Source organism: Ustilago hordei (assembly GCF_900519145.1).
Source record: "Ustilago hordei strain Uho2 genome assembly, contig: UHO2_contig_11, whole genome shotgun sequence".
In the NCBI taxonomy this organism is placed as follows: Eukaryota; Fungi; Basidiomycota; class Ustilaginomycetes; order Ustilaginales; family Ustilaginaceae; genus Ustilago; species Ustilago hordei.
The window spans coordinates 1-22,245 of NW_024545272.1; the positions used below are offsets into that span (position 1 = coordinate 1).

The window sequence follows — 22,245 nt, forward strand, 5'->3', positions numbered from 1 at the left end:
GGGAAAGGGGAAAGGGGGAAAGGGGGAAAGGGGGGGAAAGGGAGAAAGGAAAGGGGAAAGGAAAGGGGAAAGGGGAAAGAAAGGGGAAAGGATGCGCACAACATTTTCATCGCCACCCAGCGCTAACAACAAAGTGGCGTGAGTGTCGAGTGCCATCGTTCTTACATCTCTTCGCTTCCTTCTCTCACAACACCCCAACTTCCTACTTGGTTCTCATCATTCGCAATGGCAGCAGCTACACCTTCCTCATCCAAGATGCTGCTTTTCTCGGCTGACGACGTAGCCAAGCACAACATCTCCACCGACTGCTGGGTCATCCATCGCGGCAAGGTCTATGATGTTACCGATTTCGTTCAAGACCATCCTGGTGGAGACGACCTTATCATGCAATACGCTGGCAAAGACATGGAGCAAGTCATGGACGATCCCCAGGAACACTCCCACTCTGATTCGGCATACGAGCTTCTCGACGAGCACATCATCGGACGGCTTGCCACTACCCATGCCGAAAGGGCTGCTCTCTCCGAACGTAACGCTAAAGGTGGCTACTCTGGCAAGGACGACTCCATTGTCATCACCCACGATTTCCACCCGGAGGAAACCGATTTCTCTTCCGACTACAAACAGAACAGGTTCCTTGACCTCAACAAGGCGCTCATGCCTCAAATGCTCCGTGCCAACTTCAGCAAAGAGTTTTATCTCGAGCAGGTTCACTCTCCACGCCACTCGAAGAATCCAGCTCGGTTCTTCAACCAGGACTGCCTCGAAGTCTTCACCCGCACTCCATGGTACGTCGTACCTACGCTATGGCTTCCCATTGCATCAGCCATCTTCTTCCGCTCTACAACCCAGTTCGCTTCCAGCCTCTCCAAAACTCCACTCAACGCAGTGACTTGGTACCAAGCCGCCGCTAAGCCAACTCAGTTCGCACCCACCGTTTGGTCCCTTGCTCTCACCCAGACTGCGATCTGCTGGGCAATCGGAGTAGTCATCTGGACTCTACTCGAATACTCGATCCACCGCTTTCTGTTCCACATTGACAACATTCTCCCCGACCAACCCGCCTTCCTCACCCTCCACTTCCTCCTCCACGGCGTACACCACTACCTACCCATGGATCGATTGCGATTGGTCATGCCACCTCTGCTCTTCTTCGTCCTCAGCTACCCATTCACCCAGTTGGCACATGCCTTGTTCCCTAAGGCAGTAGCTAACGGTATCATCTCCGGTAGCTTTTCCATGTACGTTGTGTACGATTGCATGCACTACGCTATGCACCACACCAAATTGCCCCAGTACATGAAAAGTATGAAGCAGTATCATCTCGAACATCACTACAAGAACTTCGAGTTGGGTTTCGGTGTCACAAGCAAGATTTGGGACTACGTCTTTGGAACTCAGCTTTAGATGCCCACCCTCTCTTATTTGGATACGCATCCTTTCCCTTAATACTCTCTACATAACATAGCACATCAATACCAGCTTTCTTCTCTTCTCGATGCGTTTGTGCACTTGCACTTGCACTTGATACCGTGTGTGCAGTGTGCAGTTAAGATAACAAGTTCTCTAGCGTCTGGATAGCAGTAGTCGGACCAACGGCTTTCATCCTCACCCTCGTATTCTGCACCAACGGCGCGGGGAGTAAGCTCAAACAAGTGACCAAATCCTGTGCATGCTTTGCTTCTACTCTGACTACTGCATCCCAACTTTTTCCCTCGCCCTCCCCGTTGGAAGGGTGCGTGGAGAGGATGTCGACGTTGTACGCTCCACCGACAACGCCCATTGTCGCTGTTTGCGCTGTTTGCACCAAGTCTAGCATCAAGGCTGGTAGTATGGATGCAAGTGGAGAGGACGAGGAAAGACGCAGTCCGATGTATCGCCATTCCGAGGGCTTCATTCCTTTACGCGTGTACCGCTCTTGAGGTTCAGGTGTCGAGGTCTGAGTCTTTGCTACACAGAAGGGAAAAAATTCGAAGAGTGGTAATGGTTAGAAATTCCGGCTAGGACCAAGCAAGAAATGTGTTTCCAAAGTGTTTTGATATGATACTAACTGTCTTTCTTGGTACCCTTTGCTTCCGTCTCTCCCGCAGACTCGCCATTCCAAGTAGCAACAACGCTGACTACAGCAGCGCCTTTCGAGCTATTCCCGTTGGACTGCTTTGTATCTCCCTGACCCTTTCCATCTCCTTTGCTGCCGTTTGAAACTCCACTACCAGCGCCCTCCATCGGCTCGGCTGCAGTGACAGACTGCACCTCGTCTTCAGTCTCCGTATCAGCCGCGAACAGCGCCTCCATCGCTGGCGTGTACCCCTGAATCTTGCTAAACTGACTCAACGGATAGGTGACCATGTCGAACGCCAATGCAATCGACACCTTCTTCTTGCCTTCACTCTGCTCGCTCGATGCAAAGAGCGAGGACCTTGCCATCTTGGGATACCTCTGAGAAAAGTGAGTCAACAGGATATTGGTCGCTCCCATCTCGTGTCCCACTCGAATAGCTTCGCCAAAAGTAGAGTGTCCTTTGTAAACTGCCATCTCTTGTTCGCCATCTTCGAGCGTCGCTTCGTGGATCAACAGCTTGCAATCTCGTCCAGCGGCGATGAGTTCTGCAGCCGGACGAGTATCACCAGAGTAGGCCACTGACCAGTCTTGATTCGTGTGGCGAATGACGAGACCGTAGCAGTGCGAGCCGCGGTGAACCACACGTGCTGTGTGGACGTGCGAGAGTCCGGTGAGGGCTTTGATGCCCTCGACCTGAGTCAAATGCTCGCGCCTGACCTTTGGCTCTCGACTGCTGTTGCCCTCTGCGGCTGCTGTACAAGGATCAAGATTGGCTGAACCGTTAGCGCGAGTCAAGGGGTCAACTCCGCTCTTGTAGTCCAGGTGCTCGCTGAGCACCAGAATGACATCTTCGCCCAAGCCGAGCTTCTCGATGTGCTCATATTCCTCCAGGTAGTTGTGCACAAACCCGGTACCCACCAAGTAGAGAGGCTTGTCGGGTTGAGGCTGAAGCTTCCGTCGCTCCAGCAGCAGACGGATGAGGCCAATGTGGTGGTCAGCGTGAATGTGACTGATGAAGAGTATTCGCATTTCGCGCAGGATGTCGTCGACGTCCTGTCCGACCAGCGATCCACTCTCAGCAGCTGTGCCATCACGTCGACATCCAAACTTGCGACGAAGAAGACCGTAGGTGGATTCACCAGCATCAAGCAAGATATTACCCGAAGATGGAGTGTGGATGAGCGTCGAGATGACGTTACGATACTTGCTTGGGGCTGCTGAGCCAGTGCCGAGCGTGGTGACTAGGATGTCCTTTTCAGGGGGCATCGCGTTGGAAGCAGTCTGGCTTTGAGCCTTGATCTTCTTGACGACATCGAGGTAGTCTTCCCAGGCCTTCTTTCGCGCTTCCTTGAGCCGCAAGTTTCGGACAGCTCCCAGATCGTCTGTTGATGCGTCTCGATTGGCTTGCGCCTTCTGCTTTTTTGCATTCGAGGCAGCATCATTCTTGGCTTTTGCTTTGACAAGCTGCTGAGTCTGCTGCTCGGTCTCTTCCACAGCCTCGACTTCGAAAGCTGCAACCTTGTTCGCTTCCTCGGACTGGATGGGAAAGTCAAAGTCGGGCGCACCCGAGTGGTAGCGCTTCGGTCCCCCGCGAGGGTGCAAAAGAATGACCTGGTCTGCTTCAGCGGCTACCAACTTGAGTGGGAAGTCGGACTCGCCAGCTGTCAACTGTTCGACGCAAACACGAGGCTTGAGCTGATACTGCGGCACCTTGAACATCACCTCGTCGAGCTTGGAGAGCCGGAGTGGAATCGTGGCACTAGAAGGGAACATGAGCTTGTTCGCGCAGACATCGTAGTTGGCGATGATGTGATGACAGTCAGGTCCGAATCGACGCATCCACTGTTGATAACGAGTGTCTTTCAGCACGTCGAGCGGGATAGCATGGACGATGGCATGCGGTGTTCTAGATTGCTCCCTGCTGAGACCTTTGTTGGCATCCTGGGTGTATGGTGAGAAGGATTGGGCAGCATTGTCACTAAGCAGATCATCGATGTAGGCGGCGGACGGCAAGTAGACGTGGAAGACGACAGCTCCAGCGCGTGAGGGTCCCAACACTTCGCTCGACCTGACTAGAACTTCTTCGAGCTCGTTCCATGCAGCAGGTGGTGGTTCCTGAACTTCGTTGCTCTTGCTCTTGCCCCTGCCGTTTTGCTTGCTGTTTGGTTTCGGCTTGCTGCCCACACCTCCTCTTTGACTTTGGATCCACCTCTTCTTCTCATCATCCTGCATGCTGGCCCATGTCGTTGGGCGCTTGAGCGTGATATTCTCCCCCTTGGTCAAAGCTGCAAAAGATGGACCTGGAGGGACACCGGCTTCGGTGGCCTTGACAGGGTCGAACTTGCCTCTTTGCGCGTGTGCTTCGCAGATGAAAGCGAGGACAGGTGTTTGACCACCTTCGGCTGGATCACTACGGTCGGCTGCAAGATAGCGGGTGTCGCATTGCGGTCGTGGTAGTAGACGTGTGACAAAGGCGGGCGAGAGTGGTGGCCGCCAGGGCGAGCGGGCTCTCGCGCGAGGTGATGCTGGAGCCTGCTGCGCTTCGAGGTCGTCCATCTCGACATGCTCCACTGAAAAGACGAGCTTTGTCGATGTTGAAACTTGTGTCGATGCATCATTGTTTGTAATGTCAGATTGTTGCTGTTGTTGCTCCTGCTGGCGTCTGCGAAGTAGCGAGTCATTGAAGATGCAATCGGATACGATACGAATCCAGGCTTCTGCTTGTTCGCCATGGAGATCAGATGGGTTGAAGTAAGGCTTGCGCCAGAGCTGGTCGACCTTCTCTATCGTTGCTGCTGAAGGGCCTGAGGAGTGCTCGCGGTCGAGCTTGGGCTTCTTGGAAGCACGTTCTGCAGCATCGGCTGGGAGCAAAGGCACGGCATATACAGCTAAATTGTCATCACTGAAGACTGGTGCAGAGCAAGATGGCTTGCCAGCATGCTTGCTAGCAGAGCTCGATGAGCTTGAGATAGCAGGGATCTCGTTGACCTCGAGCTTCATGATGTCCCGCTTGGCGTATGTTCGCATGGTAGCGAGAGCATAGCGAAGACCATCGGGGCCGTGAAGCGATTCGCTAGCACGCTGACCATCAGCCATGGACATGAGAACGCCTGGGAGACCACCGATAGCTTCCCATCCTACACGCGAGACAAAGATGTTGGATATGCGACTGAGGTTGGCTTTGCGTTGGGTCGAAGAGCGCGAAGTGCCCTCACCTACGTTGAAGAGGTAGCGATCCGCACCGAACTGAAGGATGACTGGCGGCAACACATTGGTGTCCGAGGAAGGAACATGCAGCACACGAAGGTCGCCTAGCATGGTTCGGGCCGGTGCTAGAGCTGAAGTCGATGTGTGTAGAGCGCGAGCAGGGTTGGGGAGGGCAGCAGATGGAGTGCAAAGAGTAGCAAGGATGGGTAAGCGTGACCAGCACATACACTTTGTCTAGCGAGCCTCTATGATGCTGATGGCCGCGCAATCAGGCTATCGTCTGGAAGCGAGGCGATGTAAGCAGAGTGGCCGCGTGTCTATGAGAATGCTGGCAAGCGTCGATAGAACAGCATGTCCAAGCTCGAGGATGGGAAGCGGCTTAGTCGAAGAACAAGATTGAGTTGCTTTTGCATTAGTCAGCGGGTGGGGGGAAAAGAAAGATTGGAAAGGTCGATGTTGAAGCGACACCTGCCGAAATGAGAAGACGATGGTGGCAAGATGAGAGCAGTGAGGAGCAAACCAAGTCGATTGAGTGGCTTGCGACATGTCTTGGTCCAGCTCAGATGCGCACGCCAAGTCACGTGCAGCAATCCAGTTGAGCTGACTTTGGAAGAAAGTGCGAAAATCGGGAATCGGGAATCGGGAATCGGGAATCGGGAACTGGAAATCGGAAATCGGAAATCGGAAATCGGTGATTGCGAATGTGGAGGTTTCGTTGCATGACTGCTCGAGCGCCTCAACACAGGGTCCTGACAGGCCAATGTCGTGTGTGTGTAGAGCATGAGAAGAAAGGGGTCCACATCAGCACAACCTTCGCTGAGTCGTTTCGCGTCGTTTCTATCAGACTCGTTCGTGAGCAACACAGTATCATCGCCGTCACATGGCTACTCACATGGCTACTCACATGGCTACTAAGCGAGTCTCGCGTCGCACAGACCTTGATGGAGCATCCGTTCTAGCTTCTTGCCTTTCATTTGGCTGCATTGTCCCACCTTTTTTGTGCTTCAAAGGGGAGGTCAGTGCGGCCGGCCTTCTTAAAGCGGTGAATTTGAGACAGTGGACTAGAAGCTATTGTCATGCCCAATGGCTGAGCAGCGCTGTCTGCACCCTCATCAACGCTTCTTTCATCCTTCATCTCTCGGCTCTGTCTTCTAGCTTGACATTGCCCAAACGTCGATCTTGCTCAGCTCAAACTACATGTCTAACAACCATGCTTGCAAATGTCACCAATGACACTATGGATTGCCATGAGCACCTCAAAAACAAGGCCATCACCAGATGTGACCAGCGTCTAGATCCTTCCATCATCATCAAAGACGAAGTCGATCATCGCTTCTGTGCCGACAGCGTCTTTTCCAGGGTCTTGCAACGTCGTATATTCCTTAAAAACTCGACCATGTCCTTACGTGATTTACAGAGTCTCCGCCGGTCCAGCAGGAGAACAACAGATAGCGACAACTTCGAGTCGTATCAGGAGCTGTACCAGGAGATCATAGATACCTTTGGCCTTCTCGACTATCAGATCATGCCCTTGACCTGCGACCCACTTGCGCAATTCAAAACCGTCAACGCTGCAGGCAAGGAAAAGCTTCCGCGACCCCCGCTTCAGAAGCTGATTCGTGAGTTCTCGCTTCTCGGTTCCTCGTTCATTTCTTCTCCACTAGCAGCTCATGCGCCTCCTTGGTCTCTTGCTTCCTAAACAGCCGCTCTTCGTTCTGACATCAGCACTTTGTCCGAGACGCTCCGTCGATACATGTGCACCTACTTGCATCCACACAACGTCCTCCAACAGTCGAAAGAATCGCTCAAACAGCGTTTCAGAGTCATCAGAGCTATCCAGAACCTCTATGCAGAGCATTCCATCATGCTCGCTCCGCAAGATGATGCCTTCTTCTTCAGAGATTGCAAAGTCTGTGCAATCTACGATCCCGAGATCATTCGCTTCTGCCGCGATCTCCACTGCATCCTCCTCAAGATCTTCCACGCACAGCGTGTCAAGCCTCCCTCCTGTCGCTTTTTCACTCCTATGCCAGAGATGTCGGATGGCGAGGTGTCAGATGATTGAATACGACGAATTCAAGTTGCAGACGCAAGTCACTCGAAGGCTTACTCTACCCGCAAGACCTTGGTCAAATCTCAGAGCAGCATGTATTGATCCACTTTACGGGCCATATGTGGGCAATGCGAGTCGTCCCACACTACACTTTCTCCGACCGTGCAACCGGTTGTGTACTCTCTTTGTCGGTAGCTTCCGCACTTTGCACCACAGCACTTTCGTACCTTCATGTCTCGGCGTCTAAATGCACCAACTCAAGTTTGCAACTGCACCATACCAACTTGGCATTTCATAACTCCATTTGCAGTGCTGAGTTAATCTGTTGCCTGTGCTTTGTGACCACCATCATCGTGCCTCGTGCCAAGTCCAAGATGCTCTCTCTGGAGACTACTATAACCCCAGAAATGGCCAAAGGCTGGATAAGAGAAGTCAACAGGAACCTGCTTCGGGCCATCAAGGATGAAGCGCTAGGCCAAGAGCAGCACTACAACATGAGTGAAGGTAACCAAGACCCCTCAATGCAGCTCCCCAATGACCTTGCCAACCTGCAGGCGCTGGCTTGAGCTTTGTTTTGATGGCAAGAAATGCAAAATGAAATGTTACAATGACGAGATTGATCTGGTGCAGTTGCAAACTTGAGTTGGTGTAGCCATGCATATGCTACATAAAGCTACGAAAGTGCTGTAGTGCATAGTGCGAAAGCTACCGACAAAGAGAGTAACGACGTCCCACCGACCTTAGTCTCTTCTCAAGCCCATCTCGAGCATCGACTCCTTTGTTGCTGTTTGATTCTCATTTCCTCGCGTTCGTATTCGAACCGAGCTGGGATTCCCAAAGCCGATGCTGCTATCTCCTATGTTTGGCCCAGCGGAGGGCTATACGTACAACTAGACGCCCTTCGGTGGCACTGATTTGCTTCTTCATCTCCTACTTTTCCTAGAAGCTTCCACACAAACAACCTGCTATCTCGCAGCTTCGAGTCGCATTCTGCAAACACTTCCACCATGAAAGAATGTTTTAGCCGATCTCATGCCCTCCTTGGCTTGCTCGCACTCACTCTGCTCGCTTCACTCTTCCGCGGCGCTAGTGCGTACGAGGATCCCGAGGAGGCCATCAATCGCCGTCACCAGGCCGAATTGCGTACCTTCCGAGAAAAATATACAAGAACCTTTGTGTACGACCTCGCGAAGCACCCTCGTCCCATATGGGCCGACATCATACGCGAGTATCCAAAAGGAATCACCGACAGGGCCAACCACTTGCTCCAGTATGGCTACCACCAAAAACGCCCAAGTAGGTCCAGATTTCTGTTCTGTCTTCTCACAAAGATGAAACTGACATGCCTGTTTATATATGTTTCTTTTCTCATCGCGGCCATGTGGTGCTATTCATCAAGTCACTGAGGCGGAGGACGTTGTCAATAAACTGAAAGCTATAGATACTCGTGCTGAGACACTGGTAGTCGGTCCCTTTCATCCCAAACTTGTTGAAATCCAATTGGATACAATACGAAAGAAGCATCTTGACACCTTCAGTGGCCTGGCCAAATGGATCTCGGACAACTTTGACGAGCTCGTTCGTATGGAAGACCGGCGAGAGACGGCTTCTCGGCTTCAACGATATCAGAACATACGCGATCTTGCTGCGCTTGCAATCGATATACCTCACCGCTGAGATGTGCTCTTAGGCATCATCACTGCAAGTTAGCTCCTTCCGCCCTTCGGCTGATCACATTTCACACTATCACGCTCTGAGCATAGTTGATGGTCAATTGACTCGACTAAAACATGGTTGATGACACAGAAGGAGTGCGACCCTGATGAGGCGTTGCCAATGGCTGATCAGCAGAGATCTCGCAGGTCACTTCCTGCACCCATGCCATAGTAGTAGCTGTTGGCGCGAGCCTGCTTGGACAAAGATCGCTTGCCCTGAGCAGCTTCGTGAGGCATCATCGATGCGCAAGAGGTGCGATTCTGGTAGCGGCCAAGTGAATCGTCGCGACGAGGCCCACCCCATCTACGAACGGAGATGTCGGAATCGCTCGAGGTCCAGGGCGAATGTGGGACATTGACATCGTCCACGGTAGCGTACCTGTCAGCATCTGCTGCAGCGAACTGGCTCCTTGCCATACCAAGTGAGACGGATCGCTGCTTCATGTTGGTTCGTCTGACGGCCAACTTCTCAGCAATCGCAGCTTCAGCTTCGGCACTGACAGCATGCTGTTCGGCATCCTTGATCGAAACAGCCGAAGAGCTGACTTCTTGTGGCTCAGCATCGTCTGCTTCCGCCGCAGCAGCGTCCCGAGCTTGTTGTCGCTCGACTTTTCTGTGTTCTCTCTTTGCTTCCTTCTTGGCTTCCTTCTTTGCCTCCTTCTTCATCTGCTTCTTCATCTGCTTCTTCAGAAGAACCTCCGCTTCCTCCTTTCTCCTAGCATCATCAGCTTGGCTCAGCATCTCGATAGCCACGTCGAAATCCTCAGAAACAGCATCGACGGTGCTCGCGCCACAGCTGGCAGAAAGCAGAGGAGCTTGGAACTGGTAGTCCGATGCAGCGGTCAGCTCAGAGTAGATACTTGGCTCCGATCGCATGCTCTCCGCTCTGCTCAGTAGCGCACTAACCTGCTCTGATCCAGTCAAAGTAGTGTGGGTGGTGCGAATTCGCTGACCGCCACGAGAACTGATGGAGAGCAGCTTGCGTCGCCTCCAAGCATCTCTAACAGCAGCGTCTGCTTCCGCTTTTGCCGTAGATATGGCTTCGGCGTCGTTCTTTGTTGATGGCTTCTTGCTGTTTGCTCTCTTGGTAGACTGAGCAGCAAATTCTTTGTCAAAGACGGATGAGACGATCGAGAGATCAGCCGGACTCTGCCAGGCAGACTGTAAAGCCTTTTGACTCGACTTCCTGACGAGTGCAGCGTTGACAGATCGCAACGCCTCACGCTTTTGACGGCTTGCATCCTTGACAGCGGCGCAAGGGCTAGCAGCTACAGTCGAGCGGAGGTTCTGCTTGGAGCTAGAAGACCTCTGTTTGGCTTTGGTGGGGCGCGCCTCCGGTATCAACGACTCATACGAATCGTAATTTCTCAGATGTAGCTTCCTTGCCTCGACATCGGAAACGAATGGATCGGTGGCATCGCTATCGACTGTACTTCCCTCCTCCAGTACCTTGATTCCGTGCGTAGTCAAGACCTTGTTCGGCTCAAGCCAGCTCTTGAGGTCGGTGGTGGCAAAGAATTGAGGTCGAATGCTGGGAGCTCGACTGACGTTCACAGCAGCATCGTCTTCTTCATTGAACGCCTTCTGCTTGGTTTCGGCAGCATCATTGTCGACTGCTGAAATATACTTGCGCGCCTTACGAAGAAGTCGGCGTTGCTGTCGGTCATGCTCCGCCAGATTCTCATCGACATGCTGCAGGAGAAGTCCTGCGTTACCCGAAGTGTTGCCTTCTGTACGGGCAGTACCTTGAGCGCTGGAGCTGGTCGTAGCTGAGTCTGCCAAAGTCGTCGATGTGTAGTCGCTGCGAAGACTTCCGTTCTTGGCGAGCTTGCGGTCAGGTCGAGGAGACAGTTCCGTGTAAGGATCAGCAATCTCGCCCGCCTCTGTGATCTGGCCCAGCCAGCACCCGACGCTCCCGAGAAGCCGACTTGGACGGTCGCCGTCAAGAGCAGGCACGGGCAGCGCAGAAGCACGACTAGGCTCAATCACCTTGGGCATCTGCACGTTCGCCATTGACGATCGCGCACTCACCTGCGGCTCAGAGCCCTTTCTAGACCAAGCAGCTCCGACACCAGCGAGGCCTGGAGTGAACTCCACTGGAGCTTTGCTGTCGGCGTTGATCAGGGTCATAGGAATCATAGGCGAGGGCATCAAGACCTGCTGGACGCGAGGGAAGCGCAACGAGTCGTCCAACTGCCCAGGGTATACCGGCAAGGTGTTCAATGGCGAGTTGGACTCTTCTTCAGTAGTACAGTCTACAGCCATGCGCTCTTCGGTTCTTCGAAGTCGACGAGCGATCGGCAACTCTCGATCCTTCCCACCGATTGTGCCTTCGAAGTCGCTATCGAGGTAAGGCTGCATATCACGGTATCGCCTGCGTGTTGCTCTCTGCCTTGACGCGGTGGTAGCAGCATTCCGGAGCGTGAGAGGGAGCATGTTCATCACGGCTCGATTGGCCACACCTCCCAAGCTGGCCATGCGGGAGGCAGGCTGCACTGGCTTGGCTTGGAAAGGATAAGGAAGAGGTGCAGTGGTTGGCAGCTCCAAGGCTTGATGATGCCTCTGCGCCAGACGTTCGATGAAGCTAGGCTGTCGTTCCATCGAGGAAGGCCATGTGAAGCCGCCAACGTCTTGGTTTGCAAGCTCTTGCCTGGCTGCACTGTAGTTGCCACCCCTTGTGTTGCCGGCTAGCGAAGCTGTCACCGCAGGCTCCGGTTGCTGAATACCGGTGACGGGAGGATCGAACAAAGTGCACCCCTTGCCGTCCCATGTGCTCTTTGGTGCTTCTGGGACCTTGGCATCATCTCCGTACGAAAGCGTGGGAACAGCACCGTCAAGCTGTGTGCCTTTAGCCTTGCCATCAAAGAAGGCATCGATCTTGGCATCCTTACGCTCGAGATCATCATCACCTCTGAACGAGACGCTGTCAAGAGACCTGCGACCTACACTCTTCTCGTTGTCACTCTTACTGTCAATGGCGGATGCAAGGGCAGAGGGGCTCCACGTCGAACGATCAAGACGACGCTTTCGCCTAGCTCTGCGTTGACCTGCACAGCAAGCGAGACGCAAGATCCAGGCCAAGCCGACTGAGAGTGTTGCGGTCACTACTACGGCACCGATCACAATGCAGAGGATAAGTGGAGTGTTGTGATGGATGCTTGCTATAGGATTCGTGACTCTAGCTGCAGTTGGAGAAGAGGTAGATGAGGTGGAAGGGATGAGTGGTGGGATGGAGTGGAAGGTGTCGGCCCTAGCGTACATATGCTGTAGTAAAGGGTGATCTTGATCGACAACGGCCCAAGCAATATCGGCTGGCGGCATGGCGGGTTGGGAGTAGAGTAGCGTCGATCTCTCCGGCTGATCTCTTGGTCGATTGGAAAAGTCGTGGTCAACTTTTCTTTGCTTGCCCTTCGACTTTCGACTTTCTTCTCTTTGACGCTGTGTTTCGATAGCCCGCCTAGCCGGATCTTTCGATGAGCCTTTCTTCGGCTTCTTTGCCTTGACGCGAGGAAAACTGTCGATCCGCCGTCAAGCGATGAAATGATGCTTATTAAGTAACAGCGACGTTCCAGAAGTCGTACTGTTGTCTAGACTTGCGACGATTGAAAAGATGGGTGTGGTAAATGCAAGGACGCTGTCCTCGCTCGGGCCCGTGGGCGTGAAGTAAAGTAAGGAAGAGGTGTCAAAGAAGAAGAAAACGGAATGCTGATGAAAGGCGCCGGGCCTTGGATGAAGTAAGGAGACAAGTAAGAGGCAAGTAAGAGGCAAGTGGTAAACCGAGGTGCAAGTTATCTTCAGGGACGACGACGACCAGCTGAGGAACGAGACCCAACAGCTCACCGAAGTTCAGGCAGAGAAGAGCTAGTCTCACCGCCGGACAAGCTTAGCAGGATAGACGAAGGCCTGCACACCGCTCGAGAAGATGACCTCTCCATGGCAGGGGGGCGGCCAAGGATACTGGAGAGCAAGAGAGGAACGGATGGATGAGACATATCACTTTATGACAGTTCTTTCTGAGATAGGCTAATCCTAAGCTTAGTACAAACCGCTTCTACGACCTGTCAAACAGCGCCAAATCCTGGTGGAAATTCAGGCTCAGAAAAGAAGGGTTCAGTATAATGGAGTTGTTAAGACCGAAAGATCTCACACCGAGGCCTTTTCCATCAGTAGCAGTTGGGCATTGGCATGTTTTTAAGAGAAATGTAACATAAATTGCTGACTAATGATGAGTGCCCTTCCTCGGGCCGCCGGTTGGTGACCTCATGCTTAGTAATCGCTCCGACGCGTCACGTGGATAAAATTTTCTCATTTAATTGCCCAGTCCGAAAACCGAGTTGGTAGTTGAAAAAGTTGTTGCTTCCGAACCACCACCATCTCCACCTCCCCGACGTACTCGCTTACCAGTTCGTCGTTGGTCGTAGGTAAGTAAGCGAAATCTCTCTAATGAGTGCGACTCCACTTGCCAAGCTTCTCAAACAGCACCACTAGCCCACCGGGGATACTCCTCTCCCAGCTCATCGACATTGCAGCAGACTCGGCAGTGTCTCGTGGAGCTGGCTTTCAAGGCCAAGATGGCGGACCTGCCCACTTATCTGGTGCTGGGCTTCATCATTGTGCCACCGATTCTTCGGCAAGCCAAGCGCCTAGCCTCGTCTGTCCGAACGCCTCGTCCAATCGACCCTTCGCAGCCCCCACCGCCAAAGTTACTGTCTCGACAAAGGCTCACGCCATTCAGCACACCCTTCACCGCTGCAGTATCAATAGCATCAATCCTACTCGTCCTCATCAGCCTGCGTAACCTCGTGCCTGTGCAGTATGGATTCGACATCTTTATCCCATCATCAGTCATTGACAAGCTGCGCAAGTCCATCTACACGCTCTATACAGCACCGAGCGTCTTCCAGCCCGAAGACGGGATCGACAATGTACCGCTACACATTGAAGCCTTCCGAGGTGGATCCAAGCCGGATCTCTTCCTTGCATACAAAGCTCCCATCACCATACCCACCACAACGCTGCGAGATTTGATCAACGCGACACCTTCACTGCTGCCCATCGGCTACTTGACTCCGGTTAAGCAAGCTGAGCTGCAAGCGCTCATAGCTAGGCTCTCGAGCTACGAGGGTCGACGCACTTATCTCCTTCTTGGACCGGCACCACTGCTGGACTGCACTTTCTGCAAAAACGCCAGCGACCACTTTTGGTATGCTCTTCCGTTCTTGTTCGGAGCATACGCTTGGCGAATCTTAGCTCTCGGGCTACTCACAACGCATCCGCACGACTCGGTGGCCGTAGCGATTCGGCAGCTCGGAGCACTTTTTGGCTTCTCATCACCCCCACCTCCACAGACTCAAGCTCCGCAAGCAAATGCAAAGGAGCATGAAGCCGATCGCAGCGGATGGCGCACTCCCTCAGTCACAGTTCTGCTCGGGCTGCTCGTTGTCGAAATGCTCATCATGTTTGAGTTCGGCCAAGTGACAGCTGGCTCGTCTCGACTCAATCATTGGCATACCAATCTGCATATCATTCGTCAACTTGTATTTCTGGCTTTGGTTCTCACGGTCTATCTTCAGCCAGCGCCCAAAGTGGTGGGTAGCTTCGAACAAAGCATGCTTCATCTTGCAGCCGCTCAACAAAGCTTGCAGAACCTCATACACGTATCAGAGCTGGATGACATCACGCGGACTGTGGTTCTTCAAGATGATCAGCTCCTCCAGATGTCGAGGCAGTGGAGGAGTAGCAGCGACAGCAGAGCAGGGCCAAATATGGGTCCAAAGAAGGCGAGCAGCATTATCCAAGCTGTAGCACAACAGGAAGGGCAGACAGCGACTGCTGGCATCGCACAAGCACGCGAGGGGATTCAGAGAGCGACAAGATTCTGGTGGCAGAACGCCGAGGCTGTCAATCAACAAGCTGACGACAGAGAACGTCACTTCGATCAAGCAACGACAGCGAGGAGTGGCAAATCACCAGCACCGTCGACAGCAATTGAATCCGCATCTGCTCGCTCACCGTCGAGCAACACAGCGAACAAAGTCGAATGATCGTCCAACATTCCCTGCTGCCAGCGACCAAGTTTGGCATCGCACCAGCACGTATTTTGCACGTTCTCATCAACTTTACATTAGCTATTACACCCTGATCAATGTCCAACTGTATTTATATTTGCCACCGAGGTCTGTACGCTTTGTGTCACCATCCTATCGACGCAAGACTCGACGAGAGAAAGGAAAATGAAAGGCATTCCGCGTCGATGCGAAGTGTCCGCTCTCGTCACCCGCACAATGCTCTCTCACCAACTTTTGTCGCTAAACGTTATCTCCTTTCTCACACAAAGCTTCAGCATCGACTCACTCTCTTCCGGCTGAGCAAGGACAAAGCATTGCATCACTCAACTTCTCATCCAGCACATTGTGTCACACATCCTTTCTCCTCGCTTGCTCGTGACAATGGATTTGGTGTGACTTTTCTATAAGAACTCAACTTCGTCACTTCCCGCTTTTACTCCTCCTCTTTCTTTCCTTCTCTCGCACCACATCGGATCTCGATTGCGACTTAACTCCCAATCGCAACATTGGTTTAGCCACGACTTAGCCAAGACTTTGCCCCTCTTCTGGTTTCGTAAGTTACACTCCAAACTCATCATCCTCTACTTCCGAATGATCATGCCAATGCTGACACAATACTGACAATCGTCGCTCCATCACTTTTCATTATGATTCACAACCGTGCCAATGCAGACAGCCTTCGCATGAAGCAGATGACGCGATGGATGCGATTCAGTCAACAGCATGCCACCCTCCTCATGACCGGCCAAGGGCAGCCGATTACGGCGCCGTCATCCGACACCTTACATTTCTGTGTCAACAAGTCGAAGCTCTCGCGACTCCTCTGTCCGCGCCGGGCCTACCACCCCATCACTCGGCACTACCCTCGGCACTTGAAGCTCAAGGTCATCGTGCGTCTACGCCCAGTGCAGCTCGAGGAGGCCGAGGCGGAGGAGGAGGACGACCAGCTTCTGTGACAGGCGTTCAAGCAGCTTTCGGTGGTGGCGGACGAGCAAAGCGAGATCTCAGACAAACTGGCAAAGATGTCATCCGAATTCCAAAGTTGGTGCTTGTCGGAGGCCAGAGCACAGGTAAAAGCTCTCTAGTTGAGTGTCTCGCCGGGGTCACTCTTCCACGATCGCAAGGAACCTGTACTCGCGGCCCGCTCGACATTACCATCACCGGAACCACACCTGCCGAGGAAGGCGAAGGGTGGTCAGCACTCGTCTCCATCGTCCTACCCACGTCCAAGAACGACCTTCCCCCTGCTTGTGAGTCCTGCCCTGGCGGCATCATCAGATTCGGCGAGCCTATCAACGACCCTGCTCTTGTCGCAGATCGACTCAGACGGGCCACACTCGCCGTTCGGGATCTGCGCAACCTACCCACTTCCTTCATGTCTTCTCCCAAGCCTACCGACAAGTATCTCATTCCTGCCTCGCCTTATCAGCACATGTCGCTGGCTCAGCTCGAAGACGCTGAAGACGACCCGGACTCACCTCTGCCGACGTTCTTCCCCGTTGGAGCACGTCTCAGTCTTTCCATCCGTGCACCAGGCGCCGAGCCTTTGTGCTTCACCGATCTGCCTGGTCTCATCTCGGAAGGCAGCGCTTTTGAGATCAATGCAATCCGCAACATGATCTTGCGCGACATCTCTGAGTCCAACACGGTCATTGTTCTTACGGCTTCTCTTGCCATGGACATCCGTCACCAGAACGCCTTCTCCCTCGTCAAGAGCATTGATCCGAATGGAGAACGCACTGTTGGTGTCTTGACCATGCCCGATCGCATGCCCTCGGGTGCTGAACGTCAATGGGCAAAGATGATCAACGAGTCATCTCCCGGCGGAATGAACAGCAACAACAACAGCACCGTAAGTTCAGGCTCGAACAGCAAGCACTTCCTTAAGCACGGCTGGCATGTTGTTCGCTGCCCTGCCCAGCACGAAGACCGTTGCAACATTCGCGAGATCGAGGACAACTTGTTCTTCGCAAGCGATCCTGCTCCTGGACCTTGGCTTGAGACCACAAAAATGCTCGACGTTACCGGCGAGAACGGCAACGAGGACTTTGTGCAGATGCGATGCGGCTTGGACAACCTCTACCAGCATCTTAGCCATCTCTTGCTCCAGCAGATCTACACCGCTCTGCCCAATACCATTGCATCCATCATCGCCCTCAAGGACGAGCTCATCGCCGAACACGCCAACGCCACTGCTTCCGACAACGTCGACAATGGTTCAGCCAATAGTCGTTTTGCCAGCTCCTTTCATCGATCTCGAGTCCCTTTCCCCGGCGGCAGAGACTTCTCGCCTCTGCCCGGAAGAGCAGCCAACGGACACCGCTTCGGTCAAGGCATGTCGCACACTGGAGGCGTGGAAGGGTTCGACACGATCATGGAGCTGGTCAAAACGCTGGAAGCCATCACCAAGCATCTTTACTTTTCCAAAATGGCTGTCATCCAGGAGTTAGTGCCTTACCTTGCGCGAGAGCTGAAGCTCATTGCTCCCGTCTACCTCCCCTTTACCGCACGCGAGATTGGGGACAGGAGCCTCGTCAACATGTACAAGCCGACAGTGTGGTCATTCGAACGTGAACTTGCCGCTGAGGTCTCGAACAAGCCTAGCTTCCGCTACGTTGATGTCGAAGAGCCTCACCAGCTCGAGGAAGATGCGAGTGGATATCTGGACGACGTCGAAATGGTATTCGCCTTCGATGTCCACAAGGCCGATTATGGCATGAGACCGAGCGGTCAAATGCCCAAAACTCCAACACCAGCAGTTGGAAAGCCGCAGCAACTCCGAAAAAAGCCAATCACGGTGGACGACCTGATTGAAGCGCTCTATGGCGATTCCACATGCAACTTCTTCATCGAGTTTGCCAATCAGCTTCAGCGCAACCACGGTACGTTGCAAGAGAAGTTTCAAGCCTTCGTGCAGAAGTACACTGGTCTCTGCAGGGCTCGTCTTGCTCACCTGGTGAAGAACGCGATCCCTAAGAACATGCGAGTCAAATATCCGCAGCTGTGCATCGACATTCTCGCCATCACCGACAATTATGTTCAAAGCGAGTTGACTAGCGAGATGCAGAGGTTGTCGGCTAGAGTGGCTGTTCACCCACCCGATGGACATGGTGGTACCAACCGCGTTGACAGTGCCACGGAGCACGGCGAAGGGGCTGATTTCACACCACGCACCGAATACGGAACATGGATGGACCACGAGGTTGCCCTCTTTATGAAGATTCGCATGAGCCTGTTGACCAAAACTAGGTTCGATATGGGTGACAAGAAGTTTGTTCCTGAAGCTAGTAGAATGGTTGACTCTGCGATCAAGATTGGTCTGGTCCCTGACAAAGCCTTGGACAAAGGATCAGCTGGCTCCAGCAGCGGCGGAAGACAGACCTGTGGGGGTGGTGGTAGCAAACTTGGAGGATCTACAGCCGAGCCTGATGCCGATGCTCGGGATACATTTGCAGAGGTTCATCGCACTCCAAAGAGAAAAAGCAAAGCTCAATTGGCGGCGGAAGCAAAAGAAGCATGCGAGCACAATCCTCGCTCCCCCGAAGTAGGCAGCTGCGAATACGATGACGAACACATTCTCTCGTCCACTCCTACTCCTACTGCCGCCGCAGCAGCTCGCAAACGGACACCAAAATCCGCCTCCAATGCACCTGCTCAGCCTTCAGAAAACGTCAATAATAAGCTCGCTCTGCTCTCGCCTTTTCTTGCGGTCATCAACCCTTCGGTTTACGCTGCTTTGCAGTTGATGGCTGAGCTTCGAGCCGATTTCAACTTCTTCGCCCTCCTTGTGGCACGAGAAGCCCAACGAATCCCTGTTAGCTTGGTGCAAGATGTTCGAGCTTACCTTCGCAACTCTCTCCCTGGTACAATTCGAGCCGATCTTGGCGAGGAGGAGCTCTACAAACGATACTTCTATGAAGCAGACAAGCCTAGACGCGAAAGGGTCGAGTGGATTGGAGAGCTGCGAAGTAGAGCGACAAAAATCAGTGAGGTGGTGGAGAAGCTCGAGGTGGTAAGGGAACAGTTGGAGATGGAACGAGCAGCCAATGGCAGGGGTGCGAAGTGGTGGAGGAAGAGCAAGAACGGGGGTAGCAAAGTTGGTGCTAAATATCACCAGCAGCAGCAAGTTCAGACGGAGAAACAGGGTGAGACGAGCATGCCTAATGCTACTACGGCTCCTGTCACCCCTCCGCGGAAGACCAAGAAGAGCGCCACTACAACACCCACCGGCATCACCCTTCCTCACGCCGAAATTTCGATCAAACCAAGCGAGAGTCAGAGTACCACGGTCACTCCGACTGCAAAGAAAACCTCTCCACTCACGCCATGCCAGTCGAGATCCATGTTCAGCACTCCTGACAGCACACCTACCAAGCCGCCACGCTCTCAAAGCCAGCTGAGAACGAGCGTGACGCAGTCTAAACGACCCCCACCAAGCGAAGCTGATACTCCAACTCGAGCCGCTCCCCGTCGGACAGCAAGCTCAGCTGCAGGTGGATGGCAAGCGGTAAGGGATGCGCAACTACACAACGAACCATGTAGAGTCGTCAACTCTTCGTTCACTTTTGCTCGTTCAAATTTTGCTGAGGAGGACTACGATGATGCTCCGTCGGACTATCTTCACAATCAACCGAGTCAAAGTGATTGTGAGGGAGAAGTTAGAAGGAGTAGGATTTGGGGGGATAACGATAACGAGCCCATTACGATTGGTTCTAGTGATACTGAGGGTGGTCACTGGCATTAGAAGGCGTGGGTAGGAGTACAGAAGGGAGGAGAGGCGTTGAGGGAAGGTGGATCTAGTGTTCCTGTTGAATGATTTGTGAATTGAAATGACAATTCCCTTGGGCCTACCTTTCGAGAACTGTGGCGTGAGATCAACAAGACTTAGGACTTGTCAGAGGTGTGCGCTGCAAGACGAGACAAGTCTGTGATGCACCTCCTTTTGAGCAGAAGAAGGAGAGCGAGACACCTCGGAATGCCAACTGTTCAGATGTGTTTCTTCGCCACACTGAGCTCGAGTGTTGATGTTCAAATCCAGAGTGGTTGTGAGCATGAGACTTGGTGTCTATGCGTTCCTTTCTATAGTGCAACATCAGTCGGCTTGGCTTGGGGTGGACCGATGCTTTCCGCCCAGACATTCTCTTCTGCGAGACCTTTGTGGGAAAGGCCATCTTGCAAGAGCAGCAAGAGATGGTCTCTTGTACAGGCTACATGCTCGACGCTCATTGTAGCGTTGGGCTTTTCTGATGTTTTCTTTCCTTTCTCCTTGCTTTCTTTCTGCATTTGAGCTCCAACAGTGCGGTTTTTGTCGAGATACTTCTCCCTTGGAGTGCTAGGCACAGTGAATGGCACTTTAGTTGGAGTAGCGATGGGTAAGGAGCAAATAGAACGTGGAGGGATGCCCCATATCCAAACGGCCACTTGAGCCTCAGCATCTCTTGTTATCGCAACCAAGTATTCCAAACCTGAATACAGATCCTCAACCACGATATTCTCGGGGAAACCTTCTACCAATCTCAACTTGCCCCACTCTTCCTTCTCTTTCGGCGGTCGATGCTCAGAGCGAGTCGAAGGAAGGAAGCCGCAGACCCAAACGCGACCATTGTTGTCTAATATGGCAGCGTAACTACCGCCAGCTACAAGCTTCTTAATCCTTGCACCTGAATCTGAAGAAAGGTCGTATTCAGAGTATGCTGCCGGTAAGGGGTTGGCAAGGTGCATTGGGATGGGTAGCCGATCGTGTACGCCAGCAAAACTTTGTCCATATTCGCTATTGCCCCATACCCATAGCTCGCCACTTCGGGTGAGAGCATAGGATGTGTCTGCATGTGCAACGACTGCTGTTATCTGCCCTGCGTCTGTGTTGATGGCGGTGGGGATGGGTTCTAGTGGCAGTGGGACCGGGGTGAAATGTCGAGTGATGAGAGGATGGATAGGTAGGGAAGAGGATTTGGAAGGAGGGGTTGAACCTAGTTGTCCGTCTGTGTTGAGGCCGGTGGTGAGGAGGGATTGGATGCGGAAGCCGTTGAGTTCTCGTTCGAGCAGGAGAAGGGAGTGGTCTATACCTGCAGCCAAATCAATGACTCTCCATGGACTTGATCCTTGTCGTCCCTCATGGAATGCGGTATGCTCGGAGCTGTCCATGGATATCCGCTTGGGCAGGGGTAGAAGCCGCAACTGGGCCACATGAGATCCTGGTAGGCGCGTGGATATATCATAAGGATCATCACTACCTGAAATGGTAGCTTGGGGAGCGCAAGAGCCAAGTTGACCAAGGGTGTCATTGCCAAAGCCATAGACCATCGATCCTGTATCTGCAGAGGTGACAACAAAACTAAAGCCGCTCCCAGCAACGACCTTTTGCACGCCACCACTACCTTGCAAGCTTCCGGTAAGCATGCCTCTCGTTGCTTCCTGAGAAGCAAAGCCCAGCCCTAACTGCGCATGGGTGTTTCGACCTATACCAAAAACTTTACTCAGCCCTACCTTTTCTTTTCTTTCTCGGTCTTGTTCGAGTACAACCGCCTCCGCCTCTCCTTGCTCTTCGAAAGCAGGGGTAAAAGGGGTAGAATGGGAGGAGGAAAGCTCTTCCGATGCCTGTCTAGGTCTCTTGGAACGATCAAGCGGATTTGCGACAAGCGTGTAAGAGAGGAGTGTGTGCGAAGGGGAAGAGGAGACAGAAGTCCATTTAAGCCCGTGGTCAACGTCGGAACTTACACCGGCGCTATCTAACCAGGCGCGAGGCAAGAGTGAGAGTCGGTCGATGGATTGATAGCCGAGAATGTTGCCCAGATACAGAAGGTGCTGGTAAGCGGAGGGCGATGAAGTTTGTATGCTTCGCTGCTGCTGCTGTGGTGGTGGAAGGTGTATCCGTGCAGATGAACGAATGAGAGAGCGAAGCGGTGTGGTGGTCGCTGTTGGGGCTAGTATTAAGCGCATCTTTGACACCAGATCGACAGCTTCAGTTGAGGAGAAGGAAAGCTTGTGAGGGATGTCAGCAAGGTCGAGGCAAGGATGTTGGGGAGACGGTGTGGAACGAATAGGTCTCCACCTGCGCTACTTGCTGGCCCGAGATCCGAGCCGGTTCGAGATATGCTGATGCTTCCTTCTGGTGTCCTTCTGGTGTCCTAGAAGAGGCACT

General features: G+C 53.1%; 8 protein-coding genes across 8 annotated transcripts; 5 read left to right on the forward strand and 3 right to left on the reverse strand.

The window, feature by feature from the left end:
* Positions 1 to 225: 225 nt before the first annotated feature.
* UHO2_04838 (putative SCS7 - required for hydroxylation of ceramide) lies at positions 226 to 1,407 on the forward strand (the record flags this gene model as incomplete). The annotated part of the gene is made up of 1 exon (XM_041557369.1): positions 226 to 1,407. The coding sequence occupies one exon, from the start codon at positions 226 to 228 to the stop codon at positions 1,405 to 1,407; it is 1,182 nt and encodes a 393-aa protein (XP_041413303.1).
* Positions 1,408 to 1,549: 142 nt separating this feature from the next.
* UHO2_04839 (uncharacterized protein) lies at positions 1,550 to 5,379 on the reverse strand (the record flags this gene model as incomplete). The annotated part of the gene is made up of 2 exons (XM_041557370.1): positions 1,550 to 1,950; positions 2,052 to 5,379. The coding sequence occupies 2 exons, from the start codon at positions 5,377 to 5,379 to the stop codon at positions 1,550 to 1,552; spliced, it is 3,729 nt and encodes a 1,242-aa protein (XP_041413304.1).
* Positions 5,380 to 6,478: 1,099 nt separating this feature from the next.
* Positions 6,479 to 7,333, forward strand: UHO2_04840 (uncharacterized protein; the record flags this gene model as incomplete). The annotated part of the gene is made up of 2 exons (XM_041557371.1): positions 6,479 to 6,887; positions 6,972 to 7,333. The coding sequence occupies 2 exons, from the start codon at positions 6,479 to 6,481 to the stop codon at positions 7,331 to 7,333; spliced, it is 771 nt and encodes a 256-aa protein (XP_041413305.1).
* A 995-nt stretch (positions 7,334 to 8,328) lies between these two features.
* UHO2_04841 (uncharacterized protein) lies at positions 8,329 to 8,998 on the forward strand (the record flags this gene model as incomplete). The annotated part of the gene is made up of 2 exons (XM_041557372.1): positions 8,329 to 8,617; positions 8,721 to 8,998. The coding sequence occupies 2 exons, from the start codon at positions 8,329 to 8,331 to the stop codon at positions 8,996 to 8,998; spliced, it is 567 nt and encodes a 188-aa protein (XP_041413306.1).
* A 167-nt stretch (positions 8,999 to 9,165) lies between these two features.
* On the reverse strand, positions 9,166 to 12,357 carry UHO2_04842 (uncharacterized protein; the record flags this gene model as incomplete). The annotated part of the gene is made up of 1 exon (XM_041557373.1): positions 9,166 to 12,357. One exon carries the CDS (start codon positions 12,355 to 12,357, stop codon positions 9,166 to 9,168), a length of 3,192 nt encoding a protein of 1,063 aa, XP_041413307.1.
* A 1,250-nt stretch (positions 12,358 to 13,607) lies between these two features.
* Positions 13,608 to 15,080, forward strand: UHO2_04843 (uncharacterized protein; the record flags this gene model as incomplete). The annotated part of the gene is made up of 1 exon (XM_041557374.1): positions 13,608 to 15,080. One exon carries the CDS (start codon positions 13,608 to 13,610, stop codon positions 15,078 to 15,080), a length of 1,473 nt encoding a protein of 490 aa, XP_041413308.1.
* Positions 15,081 to 15,804: 724 nt separating this feature from the next.
* UHO2_04844 (uncharacterized protein) lies at positions 15,805 to 19,848 on the forward strand (the record flags this gene model as incomplete). The annotated part of the gene is made up of 1 exon (XM_041557375.1): positions 15,805 to 19,848. One exon carries the CDS (start codon positions 15,805 to 15,807, stop codon positions 19,846 to 19,848), a length of 4,044 nt encoding a protein of 1,347 aa, XP_041413309.1.
* A 335-nt stretch (positions 19,849 to 20,183) lies between these two features.
* UHO2_04845 (uncharacterized protein) lies at positions 20,184 to 22,043 on the reverse strand (the record flags this gene model as incomplete). Its single annotated transcript, XM_041557376.1, has 1 exon — positions 20,184 to 22,043. One exon carries the CDS (start codon positions 22,041 to 22,043, stop codon positions 20,184 to 20,186), a length of 1,860 nt encoding a protein of 619 aa, XP_041413310.1.
* Between the last annotated feature and the right edge of the window lie 202 nt (positions 22,044 to 22,245).